At 42.0% G+C, this 18,795-nt stretch overlaps 1 protein-coding gene across 1 annotated transcript in view; it reads right to left on the bottom strand.

The window, feature by feature from the left end:
• Nucleotides 1–6,330: 6,330 nt before the first annotated feature.
• The window catches only part of ATG10 (autophagy related 10), an 81,971-nt gene continuing 69,506 nt past the window's right edge, over nt 6,331–18,795 (bottom strand). Inside the window, exons 6-8 of the mRNA XM_074931687.1 lie at nt 7,690–7,787; nt 7,305–7,424; nt 6,331–6,922 (exon numbers count right to left, since the gene is read on the bottom strand). Coding sequence (XP_074787788.1) covers nt 6,910–6,922; nt 7,305–7,424; nt 7,690–7,787 — 231 coding nt within the window. The 3' untranslated portion in view covers nt 6,331–6,909. The remainder of the gene's footprint in view (nt 6,923–7,304; nt 7,425–7,689; nt 7,788–18,795) is intronic.

The following is an 18,795-nucleotide window of genomic DNA, read 5'->3' as shown; positions in this document are numbered from 1 at the left end:
GAATGCACAATGGAGCAAATTTATAAAACCATTTAGAACTGGAAATTTTCTTTCTGGTAAGTTGCAAGATTTCAGATAAGGTATGTAGCCAAAACCCAAGTTCAGATCTAACAATCTTCAATAGATGTGCTAAATTAAATTACAAAATAGTGCTGCAATTAACTTGATTTTGAAGTAAAATAGGATTTCTGTACATAAACATTCTGTATAAAATATCCTGTAAGTCATTAAGGCACAGATGTAAATGGGAAATTCGATGCCTACTGCCCACTTAAGACATTAGATAGTAGATATCTAAATGGGATTATCTCTCTCCTTGATCCCAAATATTTATATTGTCCTGTATTTGTTTCTCAATCTAATCTTAGTGTATTTGTACTGAGATTAATTTTTGTCTAGTGGCATTCTGGGCAAATTTCAGGAAAACATTGACATGGATGATGACACTGCTCTCTTACTTCATTTATGGTGTTAAATGGTTAAGAATTGTAGCAGGGCAGGGGAACTGTCAGTTTGCTTATCCATTTGTCTGCGTTTTGGCTGGGATAGAATTAAATTTATTCCTAGGAGCTGGTACAGTGCTATGTTTTGAATTTAATGTAAGAATAATGTTAATAACATACTGATGTTTTAGTTGTTGCTAAGTAGTGCTTATCCTAAATTAAGGATTTTTTGGTTTCCCATGCTCTGCCAGCAAGGAGGTGCACAAGAAGCTGGGAGGAGGCACAGCCAGGACAGCTGACCTGAACACGCCAAAGGGATATTCCATACCATAGCATGTCATGCCCAGTATAGAAACTGGGGGGAGTTGGCTGGAGAGGGAGGGGGCCAGTGCTCAGGCACTGGTCAGTGGGTGGTGAGCAGTTGCATTGTGTATCACTTTTCTTGGGTTTTATCTCTCTCTTTTTTACTTATCATATTCCATCATCATTATTATTATTATTATTATTATTATTATTATTATTATTATTATTTTGTTATTGTATTATACTTTATTTCAGTTATGAAACTGTTCTTATCTCAACCCACGAATTTTACTCTTTTTTTGACACACCTCCCCATCCCACTCACTGGGACGGGGGGAGGAGCAAGCAAGCTCCTGTGTTGTGCTTAGCCGTTGGCTGCAGTTAAACCACAACACCGTTTCATGCTCCCCATTACACCATCGTGTCTCAGTAACTGTGGGAACAGGGTCAAGGGACTGAAGAGGAATTTGAAGAGGCATCATCAGGAAGGAAGCAAGACAGAAACAGCTTTGGAAACCGGCAACAACTTGTGTGTGCAGCCAAGTGAGTGTATGGTTAGGTCCCTTCCAACCCAAACCATTCTATGATTCTATCATTCTATGATGAAAGTTAAAATGATGCAACCAATCAAAATATCTGAAAACCCAGATTCTTGAATCAGTGATGTCACCAAGAGCCTCGTACAGTCCACTATATTCCACTGCTGTTTCATGTGGGCACCAGTGATTGAGCCAGGAGCAGCGTGAGGAGCATCAAGAAGGACTACAGAGCCCTGGGAGCAGAAGTAAGGGACTCTGGAGCACAGGGAGTTTTTTCATCAACCCTCCTGGTCAAAGGGGTTTGAAAGGACCGATCAAATCTGGCAAATCAACAACTGGTTACAGGACCGGTGCCACAGCCAGGGGCTCAGCTACTTAGACTACAGTACTTGCTTTGAGAAACCTGGTCTGCTGGGGACTGGTGGGGTCCACCTGTCTGAGAAAGGGAAAAGCATCTTCAATCATAGGCTTGCCGAGCTGGTGAAGAGGCTTTAAACTAAAGTTGCCAGGAGGGGGGAATCTCGATCCATCCCACTCCCACTACCTTGATGCCAGTGCCTGCAATAGATGCCCAGAGCCTGGAGAGGGGTCACCGCTCAGCAGGAGAGCACCCGCAGAACAGCACTGTCCATCTAGTAAGTCAGCTTCATTGGGGCCCAACTTAAATGCCTCTATGCAAACGCACGTAGTGTCAGGAATAAGCAAGAGGAGGTAGAGATGTGCACATGCCTGCAGGGCTATGATCTTATTGGCATCACAGAGACATGGTGGGATGGCTCCAATACTGGAGAGTTGGCATGGAAGGATACAGGCTCTTTAGAAAGGACAGACAGGACAAACAAGGACAAAAGGGTTGCCCTCTATGTCAGTGACTGGCTGGAGTGCACGGAGCTCTGCCTGGGGGTGGATAAGGGGCAAGCTGAGAGCTTATGGGTCAGGGCTAAAGGGAGGGCAGGGATAGGTGACATTATAGTGGGGATCCACTACAGGCCACCCGCCCAGGAAGACCAAGCAGATGAAACCCTCTATAGACAGAGGAGCAGCCTCACGTTCATAAGCCCTGGTCCTCATGGGGGACTTCAACCACCCTGACATCTGTGGAGGGACAAACTGAAGCACATAAGCAATCCTGGAATGTGTTGATAACTTCCTTCTCCAAGTGACAGAGGTGCTATGCTGGACCTTGTTCCCACCAACAAGGAGGGGCCAGTGGGGAGTGTGGACCACAAGGGCAGCCTTGGTTGCAGTGACCATGAACTGGTGGAGCTGGAGATCATGGAGGCGGTGAGAAGGGAGCACAGCAAGCTCACTACCCTGGACTCCAGGAGAGCAGACTTTGGCCTCTTCAGGGATCTGCTTGACAAAGTAACATGGGATAAAGCCCTGGAGGGAGGAAGGGCCCAAGAAAACTGGATAACATTCAAGAATCACCTCCAAGCTCAGGAGTGATGCCTCCAGACAAAGAGGAAGTCAGGTAAGAACACCAGGAGGCCTGCATGGATGAACAAGGAGCTCCTGGACAAAGTCAAGCATAAAATGGAAGCCTATAGAGAATGGAAGCAAGGACACGTAGCCTGGGAGGAATACAGAGAAACTGTCTGGGTAGCCAGGTTAGGTTAGGAAAACCAAAGCCCTGATAGAATTAAATCTGTCCAGGGACATCAAGAACAATACAAAATGTTTCACAGGTATGTCAGTGATAAAAATAAAGACTAGGGAAAACGTGGGCCCTCTCCAGAAAGAAATGGAAGACCTGATCATCCAGGATATGGAGAAAGCTGAGGTACTCAACAACATTTTTGCCTCAGACTTCACCATCAGGTGCTTCAGCCACACTGCCCAAGACACAGAAGGTAAAGGCAGGGATTGGGAGAAGGAAGAACTGCCCACTGTAGGAGAAGATCAGGTTCAAGACCATCTAAGGAAACTGATGAAATGCATCTGCATGTCCTGCAGGAACCAGCAGATGAAGTGGCTAAGCCACTATCCATCATATTAGAGAAGCTGTGGCAGTCTGGTGATGTTCCCACTGACTGGAAAGGGGGAAAAATAACCCCCATTTTAAATATGGAAATAAAGAACTGCAGGGAACCACAGGCCAGTCAGTCTCACCCCTGTGCCCAGCAAGATCATGGAGAGGATCCTCCTGGAAACTGTACTAGGCACATGGAAAATAAGGAAGTGATTGGTGACAACCAACATGGCTTCACTAAGGGCATAACTGTGCCTGACAAATTTGGTGTTACAGAGTTGGTAAATAAGGGAAGAGCAAGTGACGTCATCTACCAGGACTTATGCAAACCTTCTGACACTGTCCCACACAACATCCTTGTCTAAATTGGAGAGACATGGATTTGATGGATGGACCACTTGGCGGATAAGGAATTGGCTGGATGGTCGCACTCAGAGAATTGCAGTCAACACCTCAATGTCCAAGTGGAGAGCAGTGATGAGCAGTGTCCTCAGGGGTCTATGTTGGGACCGGCACTCTTTAATACATTTGTCGTTGACATGGACAGTGGGATTGAGTGCACCCTTAGCAAGTTTGCTGACAAGACCGAGCTGTGTGGTGGGGTTGACACGCTGGAGGGAAGGGATGTCATCCAGAGGGACCTGGGCAGGCTGGAGAGGTGGGTCTGAGCAAACCTCATGGAGTTCAACAAGGCCAAGTGCAAAGTCCTGCCCATGGGTCGGAGAAATACCAAGCACTAATCCAGACTGAGAAACGAGTGGATGGAGAACGGCCCTGAGGAGAAGGACTTGGGAGTAGTAGTGGATGGAAAACTGACTGTGAGCAAGCTCACAGCCCAGAAAGCCAACCGTGTCCTGGGCTGCATCACGGGAAGTGTGTCCAGCAGGGCAAGGGAGGGGATTCTCCCCCTCTACTCTGCTCTCGTGAGACCCCCCTGCAGTGCTGGGTCCAGCTCTGGGGCACCAACAGCAGAAGGACACGGACCTGCTGGAGCGGGGCCAGAGGAGGCCACGGAGATGCTGGGGGAGCTGGAGCCCCCCTGTGAGGACAGGCTGGGAGAGTTGGGGGGTTCAGCTGGAGGAGAGAAGGCTCCGGGGAGACCTTAGAGCGGCCTCCCAGGGCTGAAAGGGGCTGCGGGAAAGGAGGGAGGGACTCTGGATCGGGGGGTGTGGGGATAGGATGAGGGGTAATGGTTTTAACCTGAAAGAGCGGAGATTTAGGTTAGATGTAAGGAAGAAATTCTTCCCTGTGAGGGTGGTGAGGCCCTGGCACAGGTTGCCCAGAGAAGCTGTGGCTGCCCCCTCCCTGGAAGGGTTCAAGGCCAGGTTGGACGGGGCTTTGGGCAACCTGGGCTGGTGGAAGGTGTCCCTGCACATGGCAGGGGGGTTGGAACTAGATGATCTTTAAGGTCCCTTCCAACCCAAACTGTTCTATGGTTCTATGATATGATTCTATGATTCTGAAACCCGAAGTATTTCACTTTTCTACCTCTGATGTGGCATTTGACATATATTTGACTTACTGCTGAACTTATAAAGTAAAATCTGTAATTCCTTCTCAACTGCTCAGGACTTGTGGTCTGTTTTATACCAAAAATAAAATGTGATTGGGAAAGAATCCAAGATTATTTTTATGGAAGTTACTTTTAACCTGGTTTTCCCTGATTGCACTCCCATGCAGTTTCTACTTGCCCAAAAATCAACAGCTGTCAGGGGAAGCTTGCATAAAGACTTCAAGATAGGGACTAAACCTGTGAACAACTACTAGTACAATGAGAAATACTAATTGACTACAACAGTAACTCCCACAGGGTATAGTAAAGCTTCTTTTGGAGGCAGTGAAGCACAGAAAAGCCAGATGTTCTCATACAATAACATTAAGCACCTTGAACTCTGGAGATGCAGGCTCTAAGTACTCTGTCTACAGTCCTGATCTTGTTTATTCTCTCAAGCATGACTTACACAAAATATTCTCAGAAAAATATTATTTAGTCCTGGGATTAGGATATTCTGCGTGTGGTGTGGAACACAAGGTTGGTCCATGCATCAGGCTGTGGTGGAGAAGGTGGTCCCTAGGTAGTCACAGCCCATACACTGATTGCACACATTTAAATCACATCCTACAAATATTTTGTTGTACATATCCTCACAGATGGTGCTGATTCCTGGAGATGTGATTTTTCATAGATAAGTTCAGCAGACCCAAACCCCCTATCTCAATCTCTATCAAGGAACCACAGGCTTGTGCATTCATATGTAGTCTTACTAAAGCCATAACCAAAGTAAAAAGAGGTAGGAGGTAAGTGACTTCAAGGGGTCAATGCAAATGCAAAGGAGTTCATGTCTTGGTGGTGCTTGAGAGTTGTCACAGCTTCACCCAACTCTTAGGTGTTTGTGGTGGTTTAGGCCCTGCCGGGACCAGAGACCACATTGTCGTTGTCCCTCCCCGACCCTCGGACCGGGCAGGGCTGGAAGTGAGGCACAAACCTCGGGGTTGAAATAAGGAAAGATTTAATACAACAGTGTAATAAATAACAATCGGAACAACAACAATAGCAATAACAACAACAATAAACAGTAGTAACAGTAAACAAAAGATATAAAGATAAATGCTGCAAAGGACAAAGCCAGCCCATCGTGTGTGCTTCCCGCGACAAAAGCCCACAGGAAACTGTTCCCGCGCTTCAGTGCCGGACCTGACGTCAGCATGGTATGAATAACCTGCCTGGAGATCCCTTCCCACTGCTGGGGAAACTTAACCCTATCCTAGCTGAACCAGGACAGTGTTCCACTGCAGCCAGGCAAGGTCTTGTCAGAGAAAGAGCCATGAACAGTCACCTTTCCACACGGCATTGCTTACCAGTCAGGAATGATTCCTTTGTTTGATTTCATCCCTAGGAATGGAAGTCAGCAATAGCTTTACTTCAGCTAACCATTGCGGGAGCTATGGACTCACACACAACCGGTATGATCAAGTGTGCAGGTTTAGCTCCTGCCGGGATCGGAGAGCACGTTGCCATTGCCCCTCCCCCACCCATGGCCGGTCGGGCTGGAAGTTAGGCACAGACCCGGGCTAAAGTAACAAGGAATTTAATACAACAGAGTGATAGAACAATCTGAACAACAACAGTAACAGTGATAATAACAATGAACAGCAATAACAGTGAGCAAGATAAAAGATATACACAGAAATACCAGTAGCTGGTTCACGGACAAAGGATTCCCGCCACCGAGCCCGCCAAAAAAACAAAGTGAAAAGGTTCTGCCCCTGGACCTGACGCCAGCATGGTATGAATAACCCAGCTGGAGATCCCTTCCCCCTCTCTCTCTGTTGGGAAGCTTAACCCTATCCTAGCTGAACCAGGACATCAAGCAATGCCCATTTGTTGAAGGTAAGCAAGCCCTTTTATAGGCTTCTCCTGTGCACGCGAACAGTACATGGTACAATCCTTATGACTGGACAGTTAGCTTTGTCCACACGCTTCGAGCCTTGTCACGATTGGATAATAAGCGCTACACTCAATGTCTTTCTCCGCCCAACCCATCTCCTGGAGTTGGTTGCTGAGTTCTTTGTTCTATGTCCTTGCCGAGGCGTGCACATGTGTAGGATTGCTCACATGTCCATTATCTCCCAACAAACCATCATCTGTCCTTCAGCTCAGAGGTCTGAAGTGGAGATCAAACAGGAAGAAGAGATGGAATGAAAACCATTGTAGCAGAGTTATGCTAGATCATACCACCAACCATTTGCTGAAGGGACCGCCATGAAATGCTTTGACACACGTGAGAAAGACCCCAGGACATCAGGAACCTTCTGACAGTCATGAATTGTGTCAGCAGTGGGCCAACACACCTCTCCCAGCAGAAATTTTCATTGCAAAGTAAGGCAACAAGGCAGCCATGTGAGCAAGTCATCAAAAGGTGAGTCCTAAATGAACTCAACCAAGAGCTCCAAAGGAGAAGATAATGTTTCTGCCAGTCACCCATCTGATCTTTTTAACTTCACAGGAGTATGGGAGAGAAAAAAAGTGATTTAATTTTCTCTTACCTTTCAACTGCATCAGCATTTATATTCTGTTTAAGTGCTGCTTTTGCGTAACTCAGGGGCAGATTCAGACCCACAACTGGGCCTACAGTACTAAGCCATAATATAATGTAATTTGTGTGTCTAGGGTAAAAAAAAAAACAACAAAAATTTACCGTAAACATATTATCCCAGCCTCTTCTGAATTGCAAACACGCTTGACAGTCATAAAATAACTATCCCTTCACTTTATCTATACCAGATATATTTTACCTTTCAGCCCTTAGGTGACAATCCAGAATCTTATTCTGTTTGGACCAAGAAAGTTGTTTTGACCATTTCCACTTCCTGGCTGATTTACTTTATCTGCACTGCATAACGCCTTGCAAGGCACAGTAGAGTGTCTCACCTGTTCTGTTTCTGTGAACTGGTCAGTATAGGAGACATGAATTCATTAGTCCGGCAGGGGTGCAGAAAAAAATATGGCTGCCCAAGTAAGGGGTGCTCCTAAGAAGGAATATCAGTTGTTTTATTATGCAAGAAGAAAACAGAAATGACACTGTATGCATTTGAAAAAGGCAAAGCAGGATCCTTGACACAACTCTTCTCATTTCAGAATCTAACCAACATTGCTCTTTTACTGATAGTCATTGACAAATTAATATTTGAGTCCACATTCTCCTATCTTAAAAGGGAAATAAGATCACCAACCAGGTTATGCCACCGTTTTTGATAAAATGTAATGGTTTGCAAAAGTAACTCATGTTACTCAATCAGCATTACCCAAATGCAAGTAGGCAAAGCTACTGTATGAACAAGTACCTTATCAAAAGTAATACATGACACAAATCCACTCCATTGAAAAGTTTTTTAACAACCTTGACCCCTTATCCTTCCAAAATGGTGCTGCAAAGCAAATTTAATTTGGAGCCTGTGAGGCAGAGCAAGAAGGAAGAAGAGCCCTCAAGGTGGCTTTAACTTCCATGAGGTGGCTTATTATTTTAGGCTATTCTACAGCAAAATGTCCTAAAACAGTTCTTTGAGAAGCCCAGTCAAAACTATCCTAAGGAAAAGAAGAAAATCATTTAGTGACAGTTAAATTTGCAGACAGACACACTCCCTACAACATGGTAAGACTGTCTGTTCCTCTCCACACTGCACACAGTGCTGCTGAAAACTCAATCCAACGCTCCATAAAGATTTCACATTCATCTCCAGCATGCACTTGAACAGAAAACGTGTTCTGACTTAATCAAGCTTGCGCTCAATGCATAACGGTGATCTCATCAGCTCTTACATGGGTGATACCACGAGATCAGCATATCTGACTGTCTCATGCACCATGCCCTAGGGAAGTGATTTTCCTTTAATGCTGCTGAGGTCACTGCTAGTGCTTCTGCACCAAAATAAACAAATCCTACCTCATCCCCATGCACAAGAAGGGACATACAGCACAGCAGGGAATGGCTAGAAAGGGATTCCAGGCAAGGAAGATATCAAATACAAAACAAACACCATGATAGCCTGTTTACAGCTGAGCAGACTGTGCTTGGATGCCGCTAAGCCCAGGACTCCTCCACAGCTGTAAAGCACAGAATGCAAGGCAGCGGGGTGGGGAGAGGCAGGCATGGACCACGACCAAGAAAACAGCAGGATCACTGCCTCTGCATGGCATTCCCAGTTCAGCCATGTGAGCCTGGTCCACTGCACTATGCTACTCACCAGAGACACGGCAGAGACCGACTATGAGGATTAACATGACAGGTGGTTTATCCTGGGTAAAGACCCTTTTCCTTAGATGTGCTTCTTGTGATGGCTCTGTTTCCCAGTAGTGAAAAAGCAATACTAAATTGATGCTCCAACACAGATTTCCCTTGTCCAAGCTGATACAGTTGTAGCCAGAGTCCCCTAATTCTGTGATGGCATTTTATCTTAGCATGTAGTAAACTGCCTGCACTGAAGAGAAGATGCTTACAAAGTCTTTCTGCTACACAGTGAAAACTCTTTCTCCAACCCCTTGCCGAGAAACAAAAAACAAATCCTAGCCTGTCATGTTCAGCAAATAGGACATGTTCTATATTATTAAATATTGAACAGGGTCTCTTACAGCTGAAGGACACTTGGTTCTTATGCTGAAAATGTACTCATGAGGATCAATCATTTTATGACATTGCAGTTGCAAACAGATAACTTGCACAAGAATGCTACCATCTGCTGTTGGTAAAAGTGAACTGATGTTCTTTTCCGTGGAGAAAAAGTGGCAGTTTGTATTAAAACTCCTTTCTAACTATCTGCTAGTTTAAATCAGCTTAGGTCTTAAAATAATTCCAGAAAATACATAGATTGTGCCAATGGTATTCCTCAAAGATAACAACAACAAAAAAAGATAGCTAACAATATTTACAAAACTATTAAGAAAAAAAAAAAAAAAAAGAAACTAGGCAGCAATTTTAGCTAACTTCCTTACACAGAAAGAGCATAAAGAGGTAGCACACACTCCCCAAAAGAGCAGCAAAAACAATCTGGGCTTTAAGTGATTTAGCACTCTGAACAAGGCATAAAAATAATTCCCAAAGCTGAATATTAAGCTTGAAGTAATTCCCAATCATTCTGTCACCTGGTATTTGATTCTATCCTGCACTTTTTGCTTCAGGAAACCACCAGTGAGAGACAAATGGAGGCCAGATTTTATTTTTTTTAATAGTTCACTAACTTTACATTGTACGTCCTTCTTCTTTTAGTCCTTCCTCTTCTTACATGACAGAGTGACACTGAAAAAGATTCCCAAACTCTAACAATTAGATGTCCTTATGAAAAAGCAAAGTGCATTGCTACTCAGCTTTTCAAAAGGGTAACATCCTTGGTCCCACCATCGCTGGCATCAATATCTGTAACTTATGAGCATGTGATAGAGGTGAAATTTGTTCACACTCCAAATTCCCTGCAATCTCTCCTCCATTCTTTTTGAACAGGTGGAAAGGCTCTTTCTTCCCCTCCAGATCCAACAGATGTAAAGGGAGAGGTTTTTGCCACAGCACCCAGCCATCAGCTCCTGGGTTGATATGAAGGCTCTGAGAACACTTGGTCTTGGTTAGTGAAACCTTCTTCCTAACTTGTCTCCTTTTCCTCGAATTATCAAGGGTTGCTTCCTACACATCCTGAAGTAACAGATGTGCCAGGGTAGTATAAATATCACTACAATACACAGAATTTTGAATGGCAACAATGAAATAATCCAGGGTTTAGTTTAACTCATGCTGCGTCCTGGCCGGACTTTGAGAATGGCATGTGCACTAAAGCTGCATGTCTGCACATTCAGAAAGATCTGCTTTGGTTTCCATTTATCGCGGTATTTTTGAAAACTGAACACTGTCAATTATTTGTTTACCTCTAATCCAGGAAACTTAAATTCATTATTACACAGATCCTTCAGCACTGAAAGTCCACATGTGTGATCTCATGCAAAACGGCTGTGTCCAAAGTCAGAATTATGCAATAAGCTTGCTGCATGTGCCTTTCTTTCCCTAAACAAAAAGCATGAAAGTGCAAGAATGCCATGCTGTTTATTCAAAACCTGAAAGGGATATCTCACACATGGATAGGAAAACCACAAAAGCACAAGAGATTAAAAGAAATCCTGAGCCAAGACCCATTAAGCAGCAGCCTCTAAAAAGCAAAAAGGCTGAGGCAGGGCTGTTGAGCGTCAGGGAAAACACTCTGAGAGCATCAGATCTGATTCAGTCAAATCCTAAATTCCAAATCCTGTATATAATGGCATACCCACGAGGCTTTAATGTACAGTGAAGGTTAAATCACTGACACAGCAGCTCTGAGGAGGAAGTACCGGACAGCTGCCAATAAAAATGCAAGAGTTATCAAAGTCCGGAATGATTTCAGAATTGGTAATGGGCTACAGAGCCTTTACATTGCCAGGTCACAGTTCAGATTAGGCCTGGGCTGGAGGTAGCTAGAACTCAGTACTGCACCAGAGCTGTATATGCGATTGTCAGGTTTCACACAAAGTACCACTAATTAGTGCCCTTGCTGGTAGCCACTGCAGATGAGTCTGGAACTGAAGATGGTGGTTTATCTTGTCACCATAAGGGAGCAGTCCCTGTAGGTCAGCTCTGAAGTCAGGAAAAGCAGTGAGCTCGCACTTCTGTTGCTCATGGCATGCCCTAAGAGAGGGCTGTGCATCTGTAGTACAACAAATCCCAAGTCCTTCTCAAACACTATCAGAAATGTGAGAATGAGTGAAAGTTTGTGCTGTATCAGCTTCATGAGCATATTTACTACCTGCTGCAGCCATCTGGTGGAATGATATTCCACATGCAGTGAAATGTATCCTGAGCAAAATATTAGGGCAGCAATACTAGCCTTCAGCCAGCCTGATCCATAAGCCCGTTAGATGAAAAATCTAAAGTCCTATTGGACTATGGCAAAAAACCCCACTTTAAATAGTATAAAAGAGTCTTCCCACTCTTAGTTTGCAACTAATCTTCTCCAAACTGGACATGTGGAAATGCACTTTAGACAGTAATGTGGGAGAGTTTCGAGTCAATTCTCACAATTACTCACTGGCATTGTGCAGCAAGAACCCATTTGCAGGTTGTCCAGAAGAGTTCTACTTCTATCCAGAAGAGTAGTACACTGACACACAGTTTATTTGAAAGCAACAGCATTATTTTCTTGTATCTATCTATGAAGCTGATTCATAACACTGTCTGTTCAGCACCGTACGCTGGAGTCCGTCATACATCTGCATATCCCTCAGAGTCTGACCCAACTTTCATAGAAAATAAAATTTTTACAGGCAGCAACTAGCTCCATTGAATTTGAAAGCTCAAAATGTTGCTTCATTTATTTTCTGTAGAAGGACCTCTTTACTAGGAGGCTTCAAGAAAGATTTGTAAGGATGTTCTGTACTCATTTCTATAGCCGTTACCTCAACTCCTGCCATACAAAACCATGCAAGAGAGAGATGGATGAAAGGTGGTAAACGTTTCATTGGGTAGTTTGAAAATTCATGTAGTTTTGTTTAAGAATGCTACACAAGATTGAATGTGACTGAGCGCTGGCAGCACAACAGCTTACGATTCATTAGCTGTGCAGCTATAACCACTTCTGCACTGGTGCTGAGCTGCCTCAGCTGTGAGCTTAAACCGGTGACCTTAAACCCCTTCCACTGACGTTTATGTTAGATAGTGTGCCTGAGTCCTCAGCAGCAACAACAAAAAATGAATGCGACAGGCTCCCAGAAAACTGGAAAACATTTCAGTTGAGCAGCAGCTTTTCCTGTGTGGTGTAAGGAGGCCTCTTCCCATAATGTCCATCAGAAATTGAAGGCTTGATCAACCATCCTTCGCCTGTCCTGTCATCACTGACTAATGAAACTGGACCATCCCTCACAGGGTCATCAAGAATTACAATGTGAAAAACTAACTTCATCCCCTCTCCTGTGCAGCGCCTACAGCACAGTGAAATGTTAAGACATGAATCTGGACAGTGGCAAAGATTGGGTAGTGCCTAAGTACAAGTTTAAGTCTAAAACTTCCATCAGATTGCATTATGTCCATTTAACAAGCACTGCATATAAGAAATACAATCCATGTCAGGTTTAAACTAAAAATAAACATTACTTCAGGTAACGGGTAATTGCCTGTAGGTACCTGTACTATGCTCTGCTCTTCTGTTCCCCAGCCAGCAGGTATTTTGTTGTCAGTACATCTCTTGTAACAGCAGCATTTATTTTCTCTGTCATAACTGGAGCTCTTCCAGTAGTAATGGCTTCTATTTTCTCCATTGCTACATTAAACTGCCTTCAAGCATCCATCATAACATTTACGGTCTCTCCATTTATGATAGTGCAAGGGATTTGTGCCCGAAACTGCCTTTTCCCCAATCCAGTTTGCATGATGTTGCTTTGCAAAAATAAATTCATGGAGGGGTGTCAAAACTTTTATGCACAAATACCACAGCCAGGACCAATTCTTCTCAGACATTTTCCCATCAGTGTTCACAAACCCATTCATTAGGTCAGAAAAAGAAGGCAGGATTAATAAAACATGTCCCCCATAATCTCTTCCACTTAGGGAAAGAGAAATAGTGATGCAATGAATAAAGAAGTTACACGCTCTTCCCTTTTCACCAATTTTTGACCATGCTTACTGAAACAAATGCCTGTTTTTCAGTAAAAATCCTTTACTCAAGATTATGATACTATAGGTACTTTATCTTCTTGAATTCACAGACTATCTTATTTTCATTCCTTATTTTTATATACATCAATAATAATTTATGTGTTAACAAAATCTAACGCTACTCATTCAGAAAGAAATAAAATTTTGCTCTTCAGATTGACTGTGTACCACGACCAGAATAGCACACGTGGAACTTAAACTGTGTTGAGCTTGAGGTCAAAGGGACTACTTTATGCTTAAATTACACATTTGTTCAGGGTCAGGTGTAAAAATTGAGGAACCTTTGTATGAATGAAGGCTAGGGACACTTTAAGCCTGAGAACTGAAGCCAGATGAGGATATGCATGTTGTGTTTATAAGGGCCAGTAATGGTGCTTGCAAAGGCAACAGGACGGTGACAACTGTCACAAGAAAAATGTTCCAAACTTCTCTCTCCAATTCTCCTCACAGAAGATTTTCCTCTAATAATGGAATTACTACAACAGCAACTCTATTACTATGGAACCACTATGTTGCAGGCACAGTGTTAAGAGGAACTGTAATCACATAGGGAACTTTTATCATCCTGATAGAAGGTATAGATCATAGTAATAAAGCTGTTGTTAGGATACTAATTGTATAGGGCTTCTCCATCCTACTGACACAGGTCACAACATTTCAATTAATGCAGCCATTTCATAAAAATAATGTTTTAATAATAAGATTGGTATAGGTTACAGATAAATTATAATTAACAAAAAATCCAGAGACGGCAAAATGGCTGCTGAAATAAATGTTCTTGCTGTAACAGCCATCAACTCCAAAAAGCCTAAAAAAAAAGTCATCAACTCAAAAGAAGCCATTTATCCTAGTGGACATGTGATACAGTTTATTATCTGGGACAGATAACATATTTATAGTCACCTTGATTTCAATTTACAAGCAGAAGCCAAGTCATCCTACTGATATAACTGAGGAAAGTTTCTATAACTTTGCCATAAAATCCAGAGAAGCACTCCCACTGCTAAGACCATTGAAGATGAAAAAAACAACTTCTGTCCGTAACAGGTGCTGAAGAATGACTATGAAAGTACAACTACCGCTGTTCTCCTTCATTTTCTTAGACAATCAAAATAAATCTGCAATGGTACTGAGCAAGGGAAAACTTGAAGGGACCCTGATGAGACAAAGAAGTGCAAACTAGACCAAAAAAGAAAATTTCTGTCATTACTGAACCTCTTTTTGGAAGAGAAGGCTGCAGAGAGATTTTGATTTATGCTCAAGTTCTTCTTTGCAGACAAGCAGTTGCAATTGCTCTTATGATTTAATGTATCTGCTCCCTGTGTATTTCGAAAGACATGCCAACTAACTTTAGTGAAAAGTTTTTATTAATACTTTCACTAATACTAACCCCACACAACCAGCTAAGCTATATCCTATACTCTTTCATCAAATATGAAGTCCAGCTGAAGAGGCAATTAATCAAATGGCCAAGTTTTTCTGAGAAAAATGGAGTTGCTTTGGCAGATCCTACAACACAAACTCTGTGAGGACACTTAATGCAGTCAGAATTTCTTTAAAATGAACAACACCTACCACTTTGTACCTGCTGTTTCAAACCCACCATGGCCAAGAAGGTGGAAAAGCAGGTTCTGAAGAAACAAAAACTTCATGGCATAAACTGCGCTTTTTGTAAAGAACATCATAAAACCCTGCTAATGTCATTAAGCCTGGCTGATCACAGCCTGAATGCCACCTCTTTACTACAGCTGGCAATAAAACTGTCTTTTCCTTCGGACTGAGCTCTGGCCCCTATGCTCCATGCACACATCACTTCTACATTGCTAACTTATTGCTACTTATATTGACAGCTGCAGCTTCTGCTGAATGTGACAGCTAAATATGTCTACAGTTTGATGCCACAAAAACATCAATCTTGCTCTTCCATTTTTAAAGCTATCAGAACTATCAGGGTGCATCCAAAACAGGAACAATATCCACAATCTTTGAAGACAGCTTTACTTCTCTTGTATAATGCACAGTGCAAGTTAGAAAGTCACAGACAAAGCCAGTTTGCCAGAAGTAAAGAGTGTTCAAGGGTGGCAGATGGAAATGGGTTTAAATCAGAAGTTTTACTTTAGTTTACATCTTTAGGCCCTTCCTCTTTTAGGTGTATTCAAAAGATAAAAATATTCCCCATATAATGATTTCTATAACTATGACAATGATAACAACAGAGAACACTACCATAAGACGTGACGTGCATATGCACTTTTGTGCAAACTTATTATTATTATAACTTATAATTATTATTACTATACTTGATACTACAGAAGACAAAATATAATAACAAAATGACCAAGACCTATTTCATATTTCATTCCCCAAATCTGCCTAACTTTAGAATATTTACAGTTTTGAGGGGGTGGTGATCCTTTTTTACAATTTATAACTCTTTTTTTTAAGCTGTTAATAGCTAATACAGGAACATTAATCAAGAATAGCCAACACTGCTGATATATATTTATACAGTTATATATTGTTATATTGTCATTTTTTTATTTTGTTATTTTTTATTGTTATCTATATTTTTAAAAAATTATATACATATATAAATAATTGAATTATTAATTTCAAGAACCCAAGGAATCAAAGCACTAGGTGACGCTCAGACAAAACTGTGTTTTTAAAGCTTAAACTCTCACAAGCATGTAGTTGCATTTAGGATTCTTTAAGAAAACTTTATAGTTAAAAATTGGCAGGTCCATAGTTATATTGTCAAGAAATGGCATCCTAGCCATTTTCCTAAGAAAATAAACAGATGATTCTTCTTCCATGCTTGCCAAAATAAGATTAATTCAGTTGTCACCATTTTAGTTATGTAGCATATAGTCTTAATTAATTACTATTTAAAATCTGTTCTTAAGTTAAGAGATTCATCTAAGGTGCAAAACTGAACGATCCAACAAGCTGTGTTAAGTATGGAAAAGATACTGGAGACAGATTTCCTACCCTGATTAAAAAATGGTAAATTAAGAAAAAAAAAATCAATACTGACATTTGACAAATGTGCCCTGAAAGGGTTCATTTTATAATCACAGGAATTCCTGGACAAAAAGATACTGGGAAGAGAGATTTCATAAGACTTTTGTGTTTGAAATACTGTAACCAGCAAATGGGATGGCAAATATTCCTACCTCCTCTTTACAGTTTATCAAGAAGGCAGTATGACTGATAGCTGTAACAGTCAGAAGACACACAATTACCACAAGGTAATGAATGGAAAGCAAATTTCTGCTGCAGCAGAGCAACAGAACACTAATTTAACTATATCAAATATAAGGAGGCAATGACATGTCCACACAAGTGCGATTCAACCTTCATTTTGAGTTCAGGTCAAAGGAAGACTTTCTTTGTTCCTCATCTCTCCCTGTAGAGGCAGATGTCTGTGCTCTCCTCCAGTCAAAGCATCTTATATTACCTATCATTTGAAATAACATTTGTTGGACTAAGTACTCTGAATCACTGTTGAAACTGATTATCCAGTGTTCCTGCACTGACAGACACAGTTGGACTGTCAATGTTCACAGTAATTCTCCTAAAGATAGACTCAATATAATGCTACAAACTCCATACTACCTAAAAGTCAATTCTGTCACAAGTTTGCCCAAGGTACTTATGGATCTGTATAGGCAGCACGTAGAGTTAGAGGTCTGAACAGGGATTAGCAGCCACCAGAACAGTGACTGCTGGCATGACAAAGGTGGGCAACAGAAAACACCGAAAGGACATTGAAACTGTCTCCTGCAAGGCTAAAGAGCCCACCTCATGACTTCAGCTAAACACTTTCATGAAACTGGTATTCAGAGTTTAGAAAATACTTTGATCACATCAGTGTCTCAGTCAACACTGGACTGAAACACCAAGTTCTATTCTGAGAGCACAGAAGAGTTACAAGCTTATGGAAGCTGGAACCCACCATTTCTATAGGAGCCATAGCTCCCACTCTGCAGGGGGATTTTGGGTGGCCTCTCTCCTTATTCTTGAACCAGGCTGCTATGTAGTCAGAAATAAAATATACAAAAAGAGAAGCCAAAAAGGGACTCCAGTTGACTTTCAAATTCAAGAGCTCTCAGCTGGTTTTGTGAGCCTTGGAGACTGTATACAGCTTCACATACAAGTCTGATTATATGGAGTAAATTAACCTCCTTGGATGAGTTCACTTTCTTTTCTGAACAGCTGACTTGAAAACGTAAGAACTGCCTGACTGGATTGGACCAGTGGTCCACCTAGCAATGCACCCTGTCTCCAACAGCGGCAGTTGGAAAGGCTATTTTAGGAGAACACGAGTCTGGCCTCTTTCTGTGGTTCACTCCCCTTGGACTGTTCCAGCACGTCTGCTGTATTAAGGATGATGGAGGGCACATTCCTGCCTGGTAATTTTGCATCCATTTATGGACAAGTGGTCTCATGAATTTGTCTAAATGCTTTTGAACTGCTGATACCATCTGCTTCCACAACTTGAGAGCACAGGTGCTTAAGTACAAATTGCTTACTGTTAACGTGGATACCTAACTTCCACTTAAATGGCAATTACAATGCTTTTTTATTAAAAAAAAAAAAAACAAAAAAAAAAGCCAAAGGGCTTGACCAAAAACCTTTGCTACATAGAAAACAAAAAGGGAAATTGTTAAGTTTTCAGTGCCTTGTGACCATACCAATTGCCTTTTAAACAGAGCTAAATGTGTCATATGATATCCACTTCTTTCATATTGTGCAATCAATGTTGTTGTGTATTTCGTAATTTTTCACAAAAACATTCAGTAAGGGGGAATGTTCAGTAACCGGCTTCATTGTGGTAGGATTGTTAGAGGTCATGGCAGGGAAAAGGCAGAAGAGCAACCCACCTTAGCCTACAAGGAGAAATGACAGACCAGGGCAGGAACATATTATAATTTCTTCCGCAAAATCTCTGCTTGGGAAGCTCTGTGGAAGCAAAGCCACTGCTAGATAAATTATCTGTAAATGCAATGTGTAGCAGGGAAACAGTTCTACAGAAGTAGAAAACAATCAAGAGAATCAATACTATTACATTGCAATTCATTCAATTAATTACATATCTGTGTGAAAAATATAATTGGATCTTCCTTTCAGAATAATGATCAACTCAAGTAACAGTAGTACCAGGACTTAAAAGTCTATCCTAAATAGTGCCCCAGAAAATGCCAAGGATCCTCCTACTGCTTTTTATCTCTCCATGTAAATTATCCATTAAACCTGCATATTTATTCTACATCATTCAGTATTAGACCACTATGTGTTTTTTTCCTCCTATG

This window comes from Athene noctua, chromosome Z (assembly GCF_965140245.1).
Source record: "Athene noctua chromosome Z, bAthNoc1.hap1.1, whole genome shotgun sequence".
In the NCBI taxonomy this organism is placed as follows: Eukaryota; Metazoa; Chordata; class Aves; order Strigiformes; family Strigidae; genus Athene; species Athene noctua.
This window is presented reverse-complemented; position numbering and strand designations above follow the sequence as displayed.